Source organism: Acipenser ruthenus, chromosome 1 (genome assembly GCF_902713425.1).
Source record: "Acipenser ruthenus chromosome 1, fAciRut3.2 maternal haplotype, whole genome shotgun sequence".
NCBI classification, from domain to species: domain Eukaryota; kingdom Metazoa; phylum Chordata; class Actinopteri; order Acipenseriformes; family Acipenseridae; genus Acipenser; species Acipenser ruthenus.
In genome coordinates, this window is record NC_081189.1 from 2,144,658 (window position 1) to 2,163,201 (window position 18,544).

At 44.6% G+C, this 18,544-nt stretch overlaps 1 protein-coding gene across 7 annotated transcripts in view; it reads right to left on the reverse strand.

The window, feature by feature from the left end:
* Positions 1-18,544, reverse strand: part of LOC117403844 (rhotekin-like) — a 108,535-nt gene that overhangs the window by 53,591 nt on the left and 36,400 nt on the right. Inside the window, exon 1 of one of the 7 annotated variants that reach the window (XM_059027438.1) lies at positions 10,384-10,977. The exons of the other annotated variants lie outside the window; for them this stretch is intronic. Within the exon in view, the coding sequence (XP_058883421.1) occupies positions 10,384-10,407 (24 nt within the window). The 5' untranslated portion in view covers positions 10,408-10,977. Of the gene's footprint in view, positions 1-10,383; positions 10,978-18,544 lie in introns of those variants that run through there. 7 annotated transcript variants of the gene reach the window in all.

Below are 18,544 nucleotides of genomic sequence, written 5' to 3' on the forward strand. Positions count from 1 at the left end.
TACCTCGCTGAGAATAATTGGAGAATGCTGCAATTATCCTGCCCTGGTTATATCAAACCCAACTGGAGCACAGCATCCAAGCGAGAGGCTCTCCGAAACACAAAACCAAGGAGTGCAATAAGACCTGTAAACCCTAACACAGCAGAGGCTCCATCTGCAGAGCAGCGGTCCACAGCTGGAGCACAGCGCAGAACCAGCGCAGCCTGCTGATGATCAAGTCACACAAATGAAGGGCTGTTACTCCATCTGCCAGTGCCAGCAGCAGTGACTAAGCTACAGTGGCTGACCCTGAGAAAGATTCAATGCAGGGATAGTTTTAGAAGAGTGCAGCTGAACCTCTCAATAGACCAGTTGTCATCTTTCATTTGTTCATACAAGCAAAATAGTATTACAGTGCAATGCAGCAGTCCCTCTTAGTAACACAGCATGCACGAATGCATTCAGTGACACGTAACCATTTGTGTAGTTTTTAAAACCACGCCCCTCTAATGACGTAACAGCAAATCACATTGAAGATGATCCGGAGCAGCATTTCCGAGAGACAACATGAATGCCACTTCAGTACATCTGTCTTCTCTTGTCAATGACAGCCCTGATAAGGGCAGGGACATTCTTAGAGCAGGCTATAGAGCATATTCACAGTCCATGATACCATTAAACCAAGCCAATAGTCACAACAGCTTACACATTTATTTGACACTTCAGTACCTGGTGAGCTGCACACAGTGTTCATGCCAGTACTGCACCTGTCCACTCCCTTTAAGCGCCGCAGAGTTTGGGAGCTGCACACAGTGTTCATGCCAGTACTGCACCTGTCCACTCCCTTTAAGAGCCGCAGAGTTTGGGAGCTGCACAGTGTTCATGCCAGTACTGCACCTGTCCACTCCCTTCAAGCGCTGCAGAGTTTGGGAGCTGCACACAGTGTTCATGCCAGTACTGCACCTGTCCACTCCCTTTAAGCTCCGCAGAGTTTGAGAGCTGCACACAGTGTTCATGCCAGTACTGCACCTGTCCACTCCCTTTAAGCGCCGCAGAGTTTGAGAGCTGCACACAGTGTTCATGCCAGTACTGCACCTGTCCACTCCCTTTAAGCACCGCAGAGTTTGAGAGCTGCACACAGTGTTCATGCCAGTACTGCACCTGTCCACTCCCTTTAAGCGCCGCAGAGTTTGAGAGCTGCACACAGTGTTCATGCCAGTACTGCACCTGTCCACTCCCTTTAAGCACCGCAGAGTTTGAGAGCTGCACACAGTGTTCATGCCAGTACTGCACCTGTCCACTCCCTTTAAGCGCCGCAGAGTTTGGGAGCTGCACACAGTGTTCATGCCAGTACTGCACCTGTCCACTCCCTTTAAGCTCCGCAGAGTTTGAGAGCTGCACACAGTGTTCATGCCAGTACTGCACCTGTCCACTCCCTTTAAGCGCCGCAGAGTTTGAGAGCTGCACACAGTGTTCATGCCAGTACTGCACCTGTCCACTCCCTTTAAGCACCGCAGAGTTTGAGAGCTGCACACAGTGTTCATGCCAGTACTGCACCTGTCCACTCCCTTTAAGCGCCGCAGAGTTTGAGAGCTGCACACAGTGTTCATGCCAGTACTGCACCTGTCCACTCCCTTTAAGCACCGCAGAGTTTGAGAGCTGCACACAGTGTTCATGCCAGTACTGCACCTGTCCACTCCCTTTAAGCGCCGCAGAGTTTGGGAGCTGCACACAGTGTTCATGCCAGTACTGCACCTGTCCACTCCCTTTAAGAGCCGCAGAGTTTGAGAGCTGCACACAGTGTTCATGCCAGTACTGCACCTGTCCACTCCCTTTAAGCGCCGCAGAGTTTGGGAGCTGCACACAGTGTTCATGCCAGTACTGCACCTGTCCACTCCCTTTAAGCGCCGCAGAGTTTGAGAGCTGCACACAGTGTTCATGCCAGTACTGCACCTGTCCACTCCCTTTAAGAGCCGCAGAGTTTGAGAGCTGCACACAGTGTTCATGCCAGTACTGCACCTGTCCACTCCCTTTAAGAGCCGCAGAGTTTGGGAGCTGCACACAGTGTTCATGCCAGTACTGCACCTGTCCACTCCCTTTAAGAGCCGCAGTTTGGGAGCTGCACACAGTGTTCATGCCAGTACTGCACCTGTCCACTCCCTTTAAGAGCCGCAGAGTTTGAGAGCTGCACACAGTGTTCATGCCAGTACTGCACATGTCCACTCCCTTTAAGAGCCGCAGAGTTTGGGAGCTGCACACAGTGTTCATGCCAGTACTGCACCTGTCCACTCCCTTTAAGCACCGCAGAGTTTGGACAGATCTAGCTGCTGCTACCCATGCGTTATTTCACTATTTTGTTGTTTGTACTCAGACTAGGTTGTTACAGACTGTCTGTATGAAACACAATTCATCTGCGCTACAAAGCAAAAATGTGCAAAACGGAAAAGATAACAGAAGCCTTTGTTCATTACCATGCGAACAAAGTGTATCTGAAAACAGCCCAGGTGATTTTATTGCCTGCTCTGTCTTTGTATGGACTGTCTATAAAGCTCCCCCAGGAATTTCAGGGGCTTATTGTGCTGTGAAAATGAAACAATACATAAGCACATCACTTAATATTATCCCTCCTAGCCTCCTACAGCAGGGAATGCTTCAGTAGCTTGATAGAGAAAGGCCTTCCCTTGCTGCACCCTCCTTGCTTGATGATGTTCACATGCCCAGTTTACCCACTTATCTTGTGCCCCACTATTAAGTCAAATGTATATGTGCAAAAGATCTGTTTGCTTTTTCTTGTATTTATTTCATTCATTGTGTGATAGGTGTGCAGTGACAAACCACAGGATATTATCGCATGATTTGTGGAATTTATCGTTTCCATAATACTGAACACCTGACACTAAAACCAGCTATAAACCTCATTTCTTTAACATTCAGGAAGCATCTGGTTGGTGGACTGCGAGTGCCCATGCAGTGCTTTTGGTCCTTGCATGGAAGCATCATGATTCTTTGATACACAATGGGTCATTTCATCCCTAAGCTGTTGTTGTAAATCAATCAGAGCTCAGATGCAGTCCCAGAGGAAAGGGCAGAGAACACAGAAGTACAGGCTGGCAGCCGGGTGAATTAAAGTCATTTCCTGATGCTCATACTGAAGCCCTTAAGCTCACGGTGTCTTCCAGCACAAATAAAAAAAAAGGCTGGAATGATGAAGCAACACACTGAGAAACCACTTTTGTAAGATGAACAGGTTGATAAATCTGCCCTATTACACTTTGCATGAGCCAGCAATGTGTGCCAAACAGTCACGACAGAATCAATTCCACAACAGGAATATAAAAAAGATACAGACAGACCCTTTACAGCTTGCTCCTGGAGTCTAGGCACAGCTGGTGAACAAGGGCAGCGGCAGCAATAACTGCACCCTAGGGCTGGTGTGTTATAATGCGTGTTACAACACAATAGAAAACAAATCACACTCGGGTACGTACAAAACAGCTTGTACAATATATCAAAGTAAGCTTCAGCAAAACAGCTTGTATAATATATCAAAGTACGTTTCAGCTTAAGAGTTCAAACAGGTCCATTTAAAAAAATTGAATTCAGCATTACTGGAAGCATATATTGAGGTCACCACCTCCAGTAAAATGTTTTTTTTGTTTTTTTTTGCCAGGTACCCAGATGGACCCCATATTGAATTACGAGGTCTTGAGGGCATGAGCCATGTAAGAGACATGGAAGGCCTTCCTATACAAAGCAGGTTCCCTAGAAAGGCTCCATAAGAAAGAGAAACAGCAGTGCCTGCTGGGTGATGACGTGAAGGTTCTGCTGGAGAAGCTCGGTGGTCAATAACCCCACAGAACCAGAATCGATGCATCATCTCTGGAGGGACACCCAGCTGGGATGATGCGTATTGGAGCTGCTTTCGCTTCCTCCTAAGCAAGGTTCCTGTGACCAAGGGGCGAGCGTGCCAACCACTGTGTTACCATAGCAACCTCCGTTTACTTACATGATGTTTATTATGCTACTGGCTTGCTGCACACGAGCGAAAAGGAAATCTGCTCTGGTTGAGCCGTAGGGGTGTGAAGATGCACTAACCGACACGATGTGAATCCCGACATGCAGGTCTCGATAGGATATGAATCACGTACAACGATCGTGTATAATGATGTTATGATGCACTATATCAATGTAAAGAAAGTATCATGGTTCATCAGTAAGACTCCTATTGCATGCAGTTTCACTCACTTCAGGTTTTAACACAAGCTTCATCAGTCACAATGCATAGGTAACAAGCTCAGGTGTGTCTTAATAAACTGAAAGTAAAACCAGGAACGGCTCAAACTGCATTGCAATGGGAGTCGTATTTCCATCCCTGCACAATGAATCGTTACAGCCCTACTTCGCCACTCACACTTTTGGTTAAGATTTGGAGTTTAAGGTTTGCTCACTGCCGCAGTGGTGACTTGACAGTTCTTCATGTAACCTCAACTGAAGAAGCAGATGAATGAACATCATTTATACAGTGCTGTGAGAATTGTTTTCCAAAAAGCTCCAAATCGGACGTAGTATTTATTGACACATTCTGTGCACTCACACACACAGTATTAGGGAAAAGTTCTTCAAATGCAAAGTCCCTTACAAAAGATTACCATGGTAAAAGCATAGCAAAGTGTAATAATGCATTGTGAAAACACGGTAAAGCACAGGAAAGCATTGTAAAGAATAACGAGGTATGGTAAAGCACATCATAAACACGGCAAACTAGGATAAACTATGGTAAATATTGTAACCACTGGAAAAGCATGGGAAAACTGCAAAAATACCATGCAAAAATAAACACACAGTACTGAACATGAAGGCTGTGATCAAATATTATTGCATTCAAGCCAGATTCCATGCTTAATGCTGTACACCCTGTGCAGTACCTTCATATACAGCCCGTCACATCTCAATGCCAGCATTATGCTAGTCATCATGGCCCCTAACAAATATACAAACTAATTCCTAGTCCAATAAATCTAGACGCAATTATTTCAAACAACTTAGCAGCAGCAGCAGCAGCAGCAGCAGTACTTCCCTTCTCAGATGGAATGATCCAGTCGCGTTTCCAGATTACTTTTTTTTCTCGGCTTCCATTTCATGTTCAACCTTTTCAACCTGACATTTAAATGCCAGCAGCCGATCAGAACGTCTGGAGTAATCCTCTTGCTGATAAAGACACTTTGATCAGTCTCATTATGTCAGGAGGCTGGCTGGGTGCCTCTGCAGGAAGGGAGAGAGGGAGATGCCGGTTCCTTAGCTGCAGCTCAAGTTTGAATTGCAGAGAATCAAAAGGGTTTTCCAGTGTTGTCAAACCACTGACTGAGCGGATTTAGTTGTACATTTCCCAGTGAGATCAGATGGCAGTGGTGGCGTTGTAGCTTAGCTTATGTTAGATCAGCCTCAAGACAATAATATTTAACATAATTTCCCAATTAAAATGTCATTTACATTTTAGTTTACGTCAATAGCTGAATATAGCTTACTGTAGGGTTATCTCACTGCAGTGTCCTGCTGTGCAATGTAAAACAAGTATGCCAGTGATGCAGCCCCTACTGCAGCTGAAAACACACAATTAAAGGTCAGGTGCCAGTGCTGGTGTATGAAAACAGACATGACTGAAGGTCTGTGGACGTCTCTGATACTGTTCTCCAAGTCAATCGCCTCTTTACACCCAGGAGCTCGACTGCGGATGAGTTCACTGTGCGCCTGGCCAGTAGGGTGTGCTGCAGCATGGTGAGGTTACTCAGTCTGTGATCATCATAATCATAATAATAATAATAATCTTTATTTTTATATAGTGCCTTTCATACAGGACCACCATCACAAAGCACTTCACAGAGGTAGGCTGTGAACTGTGCATTATATGCAGAGTCACTTACAACAGGACATTGAATTAACATCTCATCCACAGGATGGAGCACAAGGAGTTTAAGTGACTTGCTCAGGGTCACACAGTAAGTCAGTCAGTGGCAGAGGTGAGATTTGAACCGGTGACCTTCTGGTTACAAGCTCTGGACTTTAACCACTGGACCACACTGCCTCCGAACAGGGACTGGCTATAAATTCTGCAATTAAACTCTCACGCTTTAACATCCCTTTCATGAATTATATTGACGTTTAAAATAATTGTTAATCAATAAGTGCATTATTCCTATAGCAGTCTGTGAATGCAAGGCAGATACTGATTCCTAACCCCCATGAGCACCAGAGCCAATGCGACGCGCTCCCTGTGGAATCCTCAAATCAACGACCTTGCTCCCCTGACTGTAAGACTCCCCCCGCACACCACGTGGCCGTGCCTTTACTGTACAAGGGAAGGCGCTCCCCTGACTGTAAGACTCCCCCCGCACACCACGTGGCCGTGCCTTTACTGTACAAGGGAAGGCGCTCCCCTGACTGTAAGACTCCCCCCGCACACCACGCGGCCGTGCCTTTACTGTACAAGGGAAGGCACTCCCCTGACTGTAAGACTCCCCACACACACCACACGGCCGTGCCTTTACTGTACAAGGGAAGGCGCTCCCCTGACTGTAAGACTCCCCCCGCACACCACGTGGCCGTGCCTTTACTGTACAAGGGAAGGCGCTCCCCTGACTGTAAGACTCCCCCCACGCGGCCGTGCCTTTACTGTACAAGGGAAGGCGCTCCCCTGACTGTAAGACTCCCCATGCACACCACGCGGCCGTGCCTTTACTGTACAAGGGAAGGCACTCCACTGACTGTAAGACTCCCCATGCACACCACGCGGCCGTGCCTTTACTGTACAAGGGAAGGCACTCCCCTGACTAAGAGCTCAGACTACAGAAGGGTGCCTCCATTCCGAGCATCTCCATACCTCTACACTTGATCTATACAGCTCATTGATACATCAGCGTTCTTGTGTCAAATGCACTGGCCCATGAACACCCATTGCTGAGCATGCCACTCGACTACCACCCCTCCCCCTGCAAAAAACATGAAGAAACCTCACGGTGTAATGGGATGAGTAAGTGTCACCAGGGTTCTGCAACTAGCATGACGTGCTTTATAGCTTTGCGCTAAACAGAATGTGCTTTTAAAGCAGGATTGTTCCTAAGCTGAGTCAGTTTTTCTGCCTACAGCAGCCTCGTTCCACAAAGCATGCGATTCATTGCACACTCCAGCCTCAATGCTCCCTTTCATTGTATATCTTTCTTTCTACGTCTTGGGAGAATTTTCCCGCCGAGCGGATTTAGCTGTATATTTCACAGCGAGATCACACGGCAGTGCTGGCGTGGTGGCTTAGCTTAGATCGGACTCAAGACTCCACTCTCAGAACTTGAGAGCAAAGGGGTAAAAAATAAAAAATAAAATAGGCACACCAGCAAAAGCACAATGAACTACAGATCACAGGTTTGCATCACTGCACAGCAGACAATGACATTCAAGGTTATCTCTGCTTTTAAGAAGTTATCATTTACTGTTCTTTAAAGCTGGTAAGTCAGTGCTGTATCACAACAAAGTCACCACGTCCTGCACCCACCAGAAGTCTCTGAAAAAATACATATCAACAGGTTCCTTTATTTAGCCCCTGATTTTTGTACCAACTTGACGTAAAGAATGTTTAAACCAAGTTTCATCACAATTGGATTAGGGGTCCTCTAGATACAGGTAAAAACGTAGTTAACATAGAAATAGTCACCGTTTTTCTTTATATAAAAAAACACACAATTCAGACTATCCAGAATTGATTGCTGACGCTGAGCTAATCATTCTGCACTGAAATAGCAGCCTCCTGCTCCAACAGCCCCCCCCCCTCCCCTCATTAAAGTAGCTCAGGCTACACTGTCCTCTGAAATTCATTTTATTAAGACTCATATTGAACACTGACTAAGACTCACAGAGTACAGCTGGTTAAATCTGCTGGATCCATTGATTAGTGCTATTACACAGTAAGCACCGGGACTGAAGAAATCCAGACTAAACCAGTCGTTTTGTGCATTGAAAGAAGCATAATAGCAAGGGGGGTAATATATGACTGCAGGGCTGTCAGACACAAACAAGCCTCCCTTTCAAACCTATCAAGCTAGTGTACTCTCTGCATCAGTCCCTGCTTGCCAAACTGGATCTATGAATAGATCGGACTTCAGGACAGGGGGGCTTCAGTAGCAGGGACATTCAATCCTGCAGAACACAGCTTCAGCAGTTTAAACTGCAGGGTTAGAAACATACTCGTGCTGAAGCCCGGCCTGGATTTCAGATCTGACCTGGGTTAGGTATTATTGCTCTGTTCTTAAAGCATGAACAAGTCTCACCAGATAGGAGCTATGAGGGAGGAACAACTTATTTAACATCAAACTCCTGGCTCCTGATCATTTTTTTTTTATTATTTTTTTATTTAGTAGTCACCAATTAGTTTTACCTTGTTTTTCTCCCAATTTGAAATGTCCAATTGTATTTAGGATCAGCTCACCGCTACCACCCCTGCGCTGACTCAGGAGCAGTGAAGACGAGCACACGCTGTCCTGCGAAGCGTGTGCAGTCAGCCGACCGCTTTTTTTTCACTCTGCAGGCCCGCCATGCAGCCAACCCAGAGCTACAGCATCGGAGGACAAGGCAGCTCTGGGCAGCTTACAGGCAAGCCCACAGGCGCCCAGCCAGTCTACAGGGGTCGCTGGTGAGCAGTGAGCCAAGGACACCCTTGCCGACCTAAGCCCGCCCCCCCGGGTGGCGCTCAGCCAATTATGCGCCGCCCCCTGGGAGCTCCCGTCCACGTTCGGTAGTGGAATAGCCTGGACTCGAACTGGCGACGCCCAGGCTCTAGGGCACATCCTGCACTCCTCGCGGAGCGCCACTCGGGAGCCACTGCTCCTGATCATTTTAATAATATATTTAAATGAGGGCAGTTCTGAAACCCAGGACTGGGTGCAGGGAGCCATTGGGAGTTTCTAAACCTGAGCCGACTATCATTTGTCAACGTCAGGTTTTAAAGGAAAAGGTTAAAGGTGAAGGTCATTGGTGTTGATTGGGCTAAATTTACCATTCCAAGATGAACCAGTGAAAGTGTTTCTTCACTTGTTTTACTTGGAAAGATAAATTAGCCCAATGCTGATGGTCAGCACCTGTTTTCTATGGAGAGCTCAATCTGAATGATTGTGCAGCACTACCAGCTTCTCTGCTGCTCTGTTTCGAGGGCACTGAATCCATCAGCAGCAAGGTTTCAAAATCTCCTCAGTGCTCCTTGGCTCACCGCCTCTCCAGAGCAGAGGTTCAGAAAACCAATTAGCTGGCTATCAACTGGAAATGTTGCAAGGAATTCCACAACACTGGGAAACAGCAACATCTGCACCAGCTGTCAGAGATATATTTATGTATTTGTGAGTGGCGTGGCGGATTTGGTTGAGCAAGGATGGAAATACAGTAAGACTCCTATTGCATAGCAGTTTCACCCATTCCAGGTTTTACTACCACTTGCTTAGCCACGGTTTACTGGTAACAAGCTCAAGTGAATCTTATTAAACTCATACTAAATCCAGGAATAGATTTTCTTTTTTTAAATTTTAAAAAGTCTCAAATAATATATATATATATATATATATATATATATATATATATATATATATATATATATATAAACACAATGCTTGGAGCAGCACTGTTGAATGATTTTATTTGTGTCAATAGTATTGTATTGTTAAATTTGTGTGTTATTATAAACTGACATTATCAATATGAAAGAAAGAACTAATATTAAAAAATGTGTATACTGTAGTAAAGACATACCAATACATTGTAAACTATGGAACAAACAGTTTTAAATGCATACGCAGTAATCTGCAAATTTACGATACAGTAATTACATTCTATAGGAATGCCTATACAAAAGCACCCACATCAAACACAGAAACACAGTTTCTAGTGTGATAGTGTTTGATAGTTAGGATACAAGGCATCACATTTGAATAGTTTAATGACTCTGATGTCTCTTATGCGTTTGGTACTAGTGTTGTACCATGAACAGATTGATTTTACTTTTACAAAAACAATCGTGATAAATCTCACCCCAATAACAGTACAGCTCGTCTTCAAAGATTGCAGGTGCCTGGCAAACTATTGCGCATCGCGATGCAGGAGCACTTGTGAATCGGGTATCAGGCGCGTTTTCTAATGGTTATAACATGAGCAGTGTTGGTATAGCAGAAGATGTCAAGTAAATGAACGGGTATTCAATCGTAAAAGTTCTACCGACCACGTTCACGACGCACGGTGCAGAACTCGAGCAAGAAACTTGAAATCCAAGCTGCTGCACTAAAATAATAAGACGCGCGCACTGTTCTGCTGTTTCATACTAAATATGTTATTACACAGCAATACAAACAGAAAAGAGGGCATGAACACACTTACTCTACTGCTTTTACAGCTGTTCATCTCTGCAGGGCTGAAGCAACAACTGATCAAAGTTCTACTCCCCAAATCCGTCTGCGACTCGAACTGCAATCTAAAAAACGGCCCTTCTCCCGTGGTGCGGGGTACAGCAGCAGCAAGGTTTCCTAACCAGTGCAGGCGCAGGTCCCACCTCCGGCAGAAACACCGGTATGCCTCCGTCTCGTCATCTGATCGCGCTCATTCCTCCACTATACAAGTATTAGGACACTATGACATTTTACTATTCACGTTATAAGTAACACTAGCACTAGGACTATAGCCAGCTTTGGTTTCGAGGTACAGAAATCTCCCACCGGCGCTGGGAATGACTTTGGTCCAACACTGCGGTGTTGAGTCAGGCAGCAGCGCCGGGGAGTAAGTTCTAATAAAAACAGCTTTTGGAAGTCCACAAAAATCCCCTGAGTAAACGAAGACAGTGAGAGAGATAGAGGAAAAACGACGTGGAAAGGCAGGCCAGTCAATGAAAGAGAAACAGGGAGTTAGTGAGTGCGCAAGTCAGTCTTTTCCAGCCTATACCCTGCCCGGCTCGGCTCTCTACCCTCACATCGGCTAATCTTCACAGCAAACGTGAAGAGAAGCAGGCATTACATCATCGCTGAGCTAACAATAGCAGCGGAGAATCGGGGGGAATATGAGAGAGAGAGAGAGAGAGAGAGAGAGAGAGAGAGAGAGAGAGAGAGAGAGAGAGAGAGAGAGAGAGAGAGAGAGAGAGAGAGAGAGAGAGAGAGAGAGAGAGATGCACACATCCATCCATGCAATGACAATGCATGCATGCATTATGTATACATACTGTCAATATTAAAATAAAAGCAGTACACTCCAGTATTGGGGTACTCACTGCATACATACAATAGAATAGACAGTGTATAGTAAATCTAAATATACTGTATCTTTTTCACTGTGCTGTATTTATTATTATTATTATTATTATTATTATTATTATTATTATTATTATTATTATTATTATTAAAAATAATAATATTTACAAGTGGAAGGTGTATGTTATTGAAATGTTCAGGGGCAGGGCAGTCAGTTCAGAGCACACTGCTGGCACCTGGTCATGTCAATAACCTACCTATAAGGGGAGTTCTGAAAGCCAGGACTGGCTGCAGGGCGAGTGAGAGCTTCTCACCCTCTTACACTGTGTTCTAAGACCGTACCAGTGAATTCCAACTGCAGCTGTTTGAGGTTACTGCCCCTGCAGTGTCTATTCCAGAACAGTCCCTACAGCCGGGGTATTAGAGACTGGATCATACGGTTAACATCCCTGTGACCAAAATCAGGGCTGCAGCTGTGCAAAGGTCAGGATGCATTATTAAAACTACCACAGTATGCAGACAGACCAGAGCTAATGAAATAGGATTGCAAGAGACCTCCCAGCTGGCCCAGTGACACTGAAGAATCCTGCAACAACAGCCTTGTTCTTGAATGTACATTCAATATAAAGTGTGAGCTGTGATGTTGTTCATTTCAATTGGATTGGACTGTCTCTGTGTTTCAGACCTGTCCTGGCTAACAAAGCCCTTGCCAGCCTGTTTCACAGATCTTGATTAACACTTCCATTCCTAAGATAAATACTAAATAGCTAAAACATATCAAAATTCTATAGTGTCCTATAATAGTCTAATTGACTGGTCTTAATTGAGGGTTTTCACTATATACCTGCAGTCAATGCAATTCCTCACATATTGAAATATTTAAAATTGCACTACACACAAACTCCATTCTGATTAAAGCTGCAGTTTCTTCCTCTTGTAAATAAGATGCAAACTCTTAATATATACAGTAATGCTTGAGATGCAGTAATGAAGACCAGTTTGCAGTAATGAAGACCAGTTTGCAGTAATGAAGACCAGTTTGAGGTGCAACAGCATCATTTATCAGTTCAGAACATGAGAGGCAGGGGTCTGGTCTGCACCTGCCCGAGCGGTAGGACTGAGATCATTGCCACACAACGGGGACCCAGACGTCTCAACATTACCCCCCATTTGACTCACAAATTATTTAATCACTTTGCAATTAAGGATAAGAGAGGCCGAAGGTATGGGGTGAATGCAGCTGTGTGAAATTAAAGATGCAATTCAAGCCCCAGGGCTGTAAGCATCCAGGAGATCTTTCACAGTGATACATCTCTTCATTACCTTCTCTCCTAAAGCCCCTTTTCAAGCAGCATGAAACACTGCGAGCAAACAAGCGATCAAGGACCTCTCCTCACCCCAACACATTTCCGATGCACTAAAGGCATGACAGAAACGTCACCTAGGATATCTCAGCATTGCTTTATTTACTGAAGACATCCTAGGAGATGTGAAGCTTGTGCACAGCTGGCCTGTGTTCCTTGTGCTCTCTTACTCTTGATAACATAGAGTGTGTCTCAGAAGTCAAATCCTACCCTGTACCGTACATCGTCCGTGCCGGAGGAAGGGCAAGAGGGTGCTAGGAATACAAACTAGACCAGCTTTACAAAACTGAGCACACTCATTTTCCTTTCCTTTCACGAGGATGACATTCCAAAACGCACCTGTCAGGGAATACATTAGTAAGCCTGGCTGGAATAATGCAGCATAACTCACAGATCCAGAGCAGCCTGCCAAGAGTGCAGAGCCTGGATAACTAGCAGACTAGCAGCAGTTGCTAAATGAATCTCGCTACTATACAGACTATACAATCTGAGCAATGCTACAGCCACCATGATTCCACCAAATATATACACACATACAGACATGCTCAAATTTGTTGGTACCCCTCCACAAAAAACGAAGAATGCACAATTTTCTCTGAAATAACTTGAAACTGACAAAAGTAATTGGCATTCACCATTGTTTGTTCCATATTTAATAGAAATCAGACTTTGCTTTTGATTTTTTATTCAACATAATATTGTAAATAAGAAAACAAATGAAAATGGCATGGACAAAAATGATGGGACCGCTAACCTAATATTTTGTTGCACAACCTTTAGAGGCAATCACTGCAATCAAACGCTTTCTGTAGCTCTCAATGAGACTTCTGCACCTGTTAACAGGTAGTTTGGCCCACTCTTCCTGAGCAAACTGCTCCAGCTGTCTCAGGTTTGATGGGTGCCTTCTCCAGACTGCAAGTTTCAGCTCTTTCCATAGATGTTTGATAGGATTCAGATCAGGACTCATAGAAGGCCACTTCAGAATAGTCCAATGTTTTGTTCTTATCCATTCTTGGGTGCTTTTAGCTGTGTGTTTTGGGTCATTATCCTGTTGGAGGACCCATGACCTGCGACTGAGACAGAGCTTTCTGACACTGGGCAGTACGTTTCGCTCCAGAATGCCTTGATAGTCTTGAGATTTCATTGTGCCCTGCACAGATTCAAGGCACCCTGTGCCAGGCGCAGCAAAGCAGCCCCAAAACATAACCGAGCCTCCTCCATGTTTCACTGTAGGTATGGTGTTCTTTTCTTTGAAAGCTTCATTTTTTCATATATGAACATAGAGCTGATGTGACTTGCCAAAAAGCTCCAGTTTTGACTCATCTGTCTAAAGGACATTCTCCCAGAAGGATTGTGGCTTGTCAGTATGCATTTTAGCAAATTCCAGTCTGGCTTTTTTATGTTTTTAGAATATCTTTGTTGAATAAGCAATAATTCATCTCTTTTCACAGCTTCTTTGCTTTATTCTATGACATACCAAAGGCATTCAAGTATACATGATAAAATAGCTTTTAATTTCATCACTTTTCAGGAGGAATGAAGCATTATTTCAATGAGCTGTAAGGGTACCAACAAATTTGAGCATGTCTGTATTTCCTCATCCCCGATTCTTCATCCTGTGTAAGGCTGCCCCTTCAGCACTGTGGTCACTTTAGATTTTACCCGATTTAGGGTCCTGTGGCCGCATGAGACCTGCGGCCCATATTAGACTGCAAGCAAGCAAGCACGCCCTTCCAACACAGGTCCGGCAAGCCCACCTGCAAAACTATAATCTCTCATATTCTCATTGGATGCCTCCTTCTTACTGCATGTGTCTGTCCGCTATTCAGCTGTATTGTATTCCAAACAGCAATCAGATCAACCTGCATCTGTTTAAAGGAACAGCACTCTTTCATTCATTTCCATTTCACACGTGACAGAAATACCCAAGCTCACCCCATGCTGGCGGAGGCTTGGTCTGCTGAATGCACTATGAAGACTAGGAGATGCTCATTTGAACTCCAGCTCAGCTCTGGCTGTCTCGAAATGTGGAATTCACTGTCTCTGGAAATGATCACTAGAAAAACAAGCCAACCAAAAAAGCAGGCTTTATTATTGAGATCACATGAACAACAACTGCAGCTTGGTCCTGGGTTTCTGAACTACCAACAATGAAGTACATTACTGAAATGATCAGGTGCCAGGAGTCTGAGACGTTACAGTAGGGACTGCAGCTATCATCAGTCAGGTTCACCCCAGTCCTCAGCAGAATAAACATCCACCCTGCTTAATCAGATTACAGGCTGCAATCCAGGAATAGCTGGGAGACGTGCAAACCTACGTACACAGTGCACAGGGGGTAACAAGAGCGGATTTCAGCACTCGCTAAACCAAATAAGAAATAAAACTGGCCTGCAGGGGCTTAAAAGAAATCCATGGAGTTTCACCAAAGCAGGACCAGCGAACAGGCTGCCAGTTTGGTTATACTGCAGATTTTAAAAGCTAGCATTTTATAGAGCAAAGAGGTTAATAAAACACAGTGGGACCTATTTACAAAAAGTTTACTCCAGTCTTTCTTTCATTTAGTGAAAGTGGGGAAAAACAACTTTAAAGTTACATAATGTGAGCCAAATGACTTGAGAGAGCTCAAGTCTTAGACCTTGAATTATATTACTTAGTAACAGTATTAGATTCTAGTTTAGCAAAATTTTAAATTGAACATCTTTCAATAAGAGTAATTAAAGAGTGGATTAAACCCAGTATAGACCCCAGGATCTCCTGGTTTCATTTTACCACAGTGAATAAACCATAGGAAAAAGGTTAGCACCAGCTCCATCGTCCAGGCAGCAGTTACACAATGTTGGCATCTCCCTGCCTTGTGCTTCGCATGCAAGCCCCCACAGAGTGAGGCAGCCTGTGAAAGACGAGAGCCAGTGTTCAAACACACCTGCACTGTCTGAGAAAATCCTGGACGAGTGCCAACCCTGCAGGTAAACAAACACAGACAGGAGACAAAGAGCGCTGCCTCACACAAACACGTCCCCGCGAGGAGAGCCTGTGTGCACTGCGAGGCTGGCGAGAGAGGCTGCCAGCACCCGGCTAGCTCACCCACGTGGAATATTCCAGGGGCAATGCATCCACCTACAGGTTTGTGATGGTGGGGCAGGTGCCCCTTTATCAAGCAATCTGAAATTAAGAAGGCGTCCAAAAGGGTCGAGTCAAATGATAAAAAAAAACAAACTCACTTCCCAGCTTTAAACTCAACCCTCAATGGGATTTTCTGAAAAGTGTACAGACGCCTAATGTGGTTTTTCTTTTTCATTTAAATACCAAACCAATAATGATGTTGTGAACATCCTCTCTGCTGTGGGAGAGTCATTTTTCATTGACTCGACAGAGATGGGAACTTCCCTTTGTGTTTAAAATTGTGAATGACCTGTTTCTAACCCTCTCCAAGCCCATCTGCTCTTCAACTCCACACACATAACCAGAATGGCTCGCCAGCAATTACAGCACAGCATCCATTACACAAAACATAAATGCAGATTTGATTTTTTAGTACAGTGCATGACGACGACCCAGGCTTTCCACATTCCCTTCATTTTAAGCTGTGCCAAAAAAGTCCTTTCATCTAAGTTACATATCCGAGTATGAATTTAAAGTAAAAAAGGAAAATATGAAAAATATGATTGGCTAGCACTAGAATGCAGCAAATGGCTTTTTCACAAATGGTTGGTCAGTCAATCAATTATCCCCCTGGGTAAAAAAAAACAAAAAAAAACTTTACTATCACTTTTTGTTTTTTGAAATCCAACTAAGTAAGGTTTTGTAGTTTCAAATGTGTCACCATAACAATGAAGACCCAAGTCCCATGCAAGTTCATAACCCCTGAGCTCCAAGCTAGTGCCATTGGAAGCACACACTGTTACTTTTTCCTCTAGATTAATCCTCAGAGAATGCACAATTGAAGAAATAGTCAATTTGGATAGAACTATGTGGTACTTTAACCTCACCAAAGTGGCCATAATGCTCAAACGTATGACAAATGCAACTTCAAAAATCCCTGGATACCAACATATTTTGCTTGATGCTTGTAGAACTCCTCAACATCTATCCAAACATATCTTTGGGTGATTTTTTGGAGTCCCCCCCACGCAAGTTATTACAGCCTAAATTTGGTACAAATAGCACAAATTCAAATTTCAAGGGGGTTTAATGCCCAGTGGTGGGACTTGAAACCAAAAGTTTTTCACAGAATTTGGAAGACTGGTTCCTAAGGTTCTTACAGCAATACTTACATTTTAGGATCCACATCCCCTACAGGGTAAAGGGTTGGGCTGAAGTTCAAATAAAACTCGTCAGTTACCACTCGTCTGGCAACTTGCCAGAAGTGAGTAGGGTGCTCCTAGTATTCTTTTCTGAAAAGCCCTGTTCAATACGAGTAGAACGAGGTGCTGCACATGATGGTAGCATCTAAATTGCACCCAGGGTGATTTTTCTGGTCAAGGTCCCTTTCTCACTTTAGGTTGAACTTTGCAAGGTCACAGGTCGAAGGGGAAATTAAAAAAAATAATAATGGCTATCATTTCTGAACTCAGCGTGTCTGAAAACCCCCAGGTGAATTGTTCTAGGAAAATCTGAGATGGCCGGGCAATGGCACTGATTGAGTTGGCATGGACATACTGTACAATACCTGCACTATTAACCCGTTGTCTGGAATGTGCTCCCCACTGGAAAGGGGAACTGGTTTGAGAGGACAAAACCAATATGTTTGCCTCTGATTTGTCACAATGTCAAACACAGGGCGGGGCCTACAAATGTGACTGTTGCTTGAAATCAATAAACACCAAACAGGGAGTCTAGGGGATCTGATCCAAGCTCCCTTACAAAAAACAGTAGAAGAATGGGACAATAAACAGGACTGTCCTTTTCATGAATGCACCCTGAGCCGCAGTCTGGGGTGAAGTACATTCCCCACAGTGGGGCATTCATCTGGCAGGGCAGAGGCTGACAGCAGAACAGATCTACGTGTCAGTGACAGGAGAGAACAAAACGGCTGTGCTGCTTTGATTGAATATTCTCTGCAGAGCGCTAATCTCACAAAGGCAGGCTTGTACTGTACCCTGTCCAGCTAGCAGCTCAGCAGCTGGATGGGGGCCAGATCATGGGGCACAGGATTTACCAGGCAGGCATCCAGAGCGGGATGGAGAGACTTCCTCTCCAGCATTCATCAGGCTGAGCCCAGAGAGTCGAATCACTGCAGAGAGACTGGGAATGACTGGAAATCAGTCAGCCGTGCTTCAATCTGAACTAGGTGTTCTTCCAGACACACTCTAGACTTAACCGGAGTGAACTGTCCAGGTTCCTATTTTACCAGATTTGCAGGGTGTCAAGGATGTCAAAGTTTATGAAGCAAATAGTCCTGGAGATTAACCTATTCACTGTGCGTACATGAGCAGCGATGCTGTCACAGAAACAGCAGCAATCCTTGTACAGTAAATAACCTCTCCTGGAAGAGGTGTATTAAAGGGTTATTTAGGTCTAGGTCCAAATTAAAACCTAGGCTTATGGATTGTTCATGTCCACCCGTAGAAGACTACAGTCCTAGATGGATGTTTGATACAAGCCCCTTAGTCCTGCAGTAACCAGATGTATTAATATCCTTCCAGGCCGGTGTTCATATTACGTAGAGATGGATCTGTTCAACGCCTCTGTGTGCTCCTGCTGAAACTGCACAGCTCAGTTTGCTGATTGGATTTCTGCTGCTGGTAAATCCAAATGATCCCCCGGTTGGTGGTTAGCCAGGACTCCGGGTAATGCACTTTTCAGAAATTACACTCAGCCTGTCTCTCTTTAGGAAGAATGAGGGTTAATCAGGGAACAGGCTAATGGATTTAATCACCATCATTAGGATTGCAGCGCGACTGTGAAGTGTCTGTAAATTCAATGCCGAGTGAA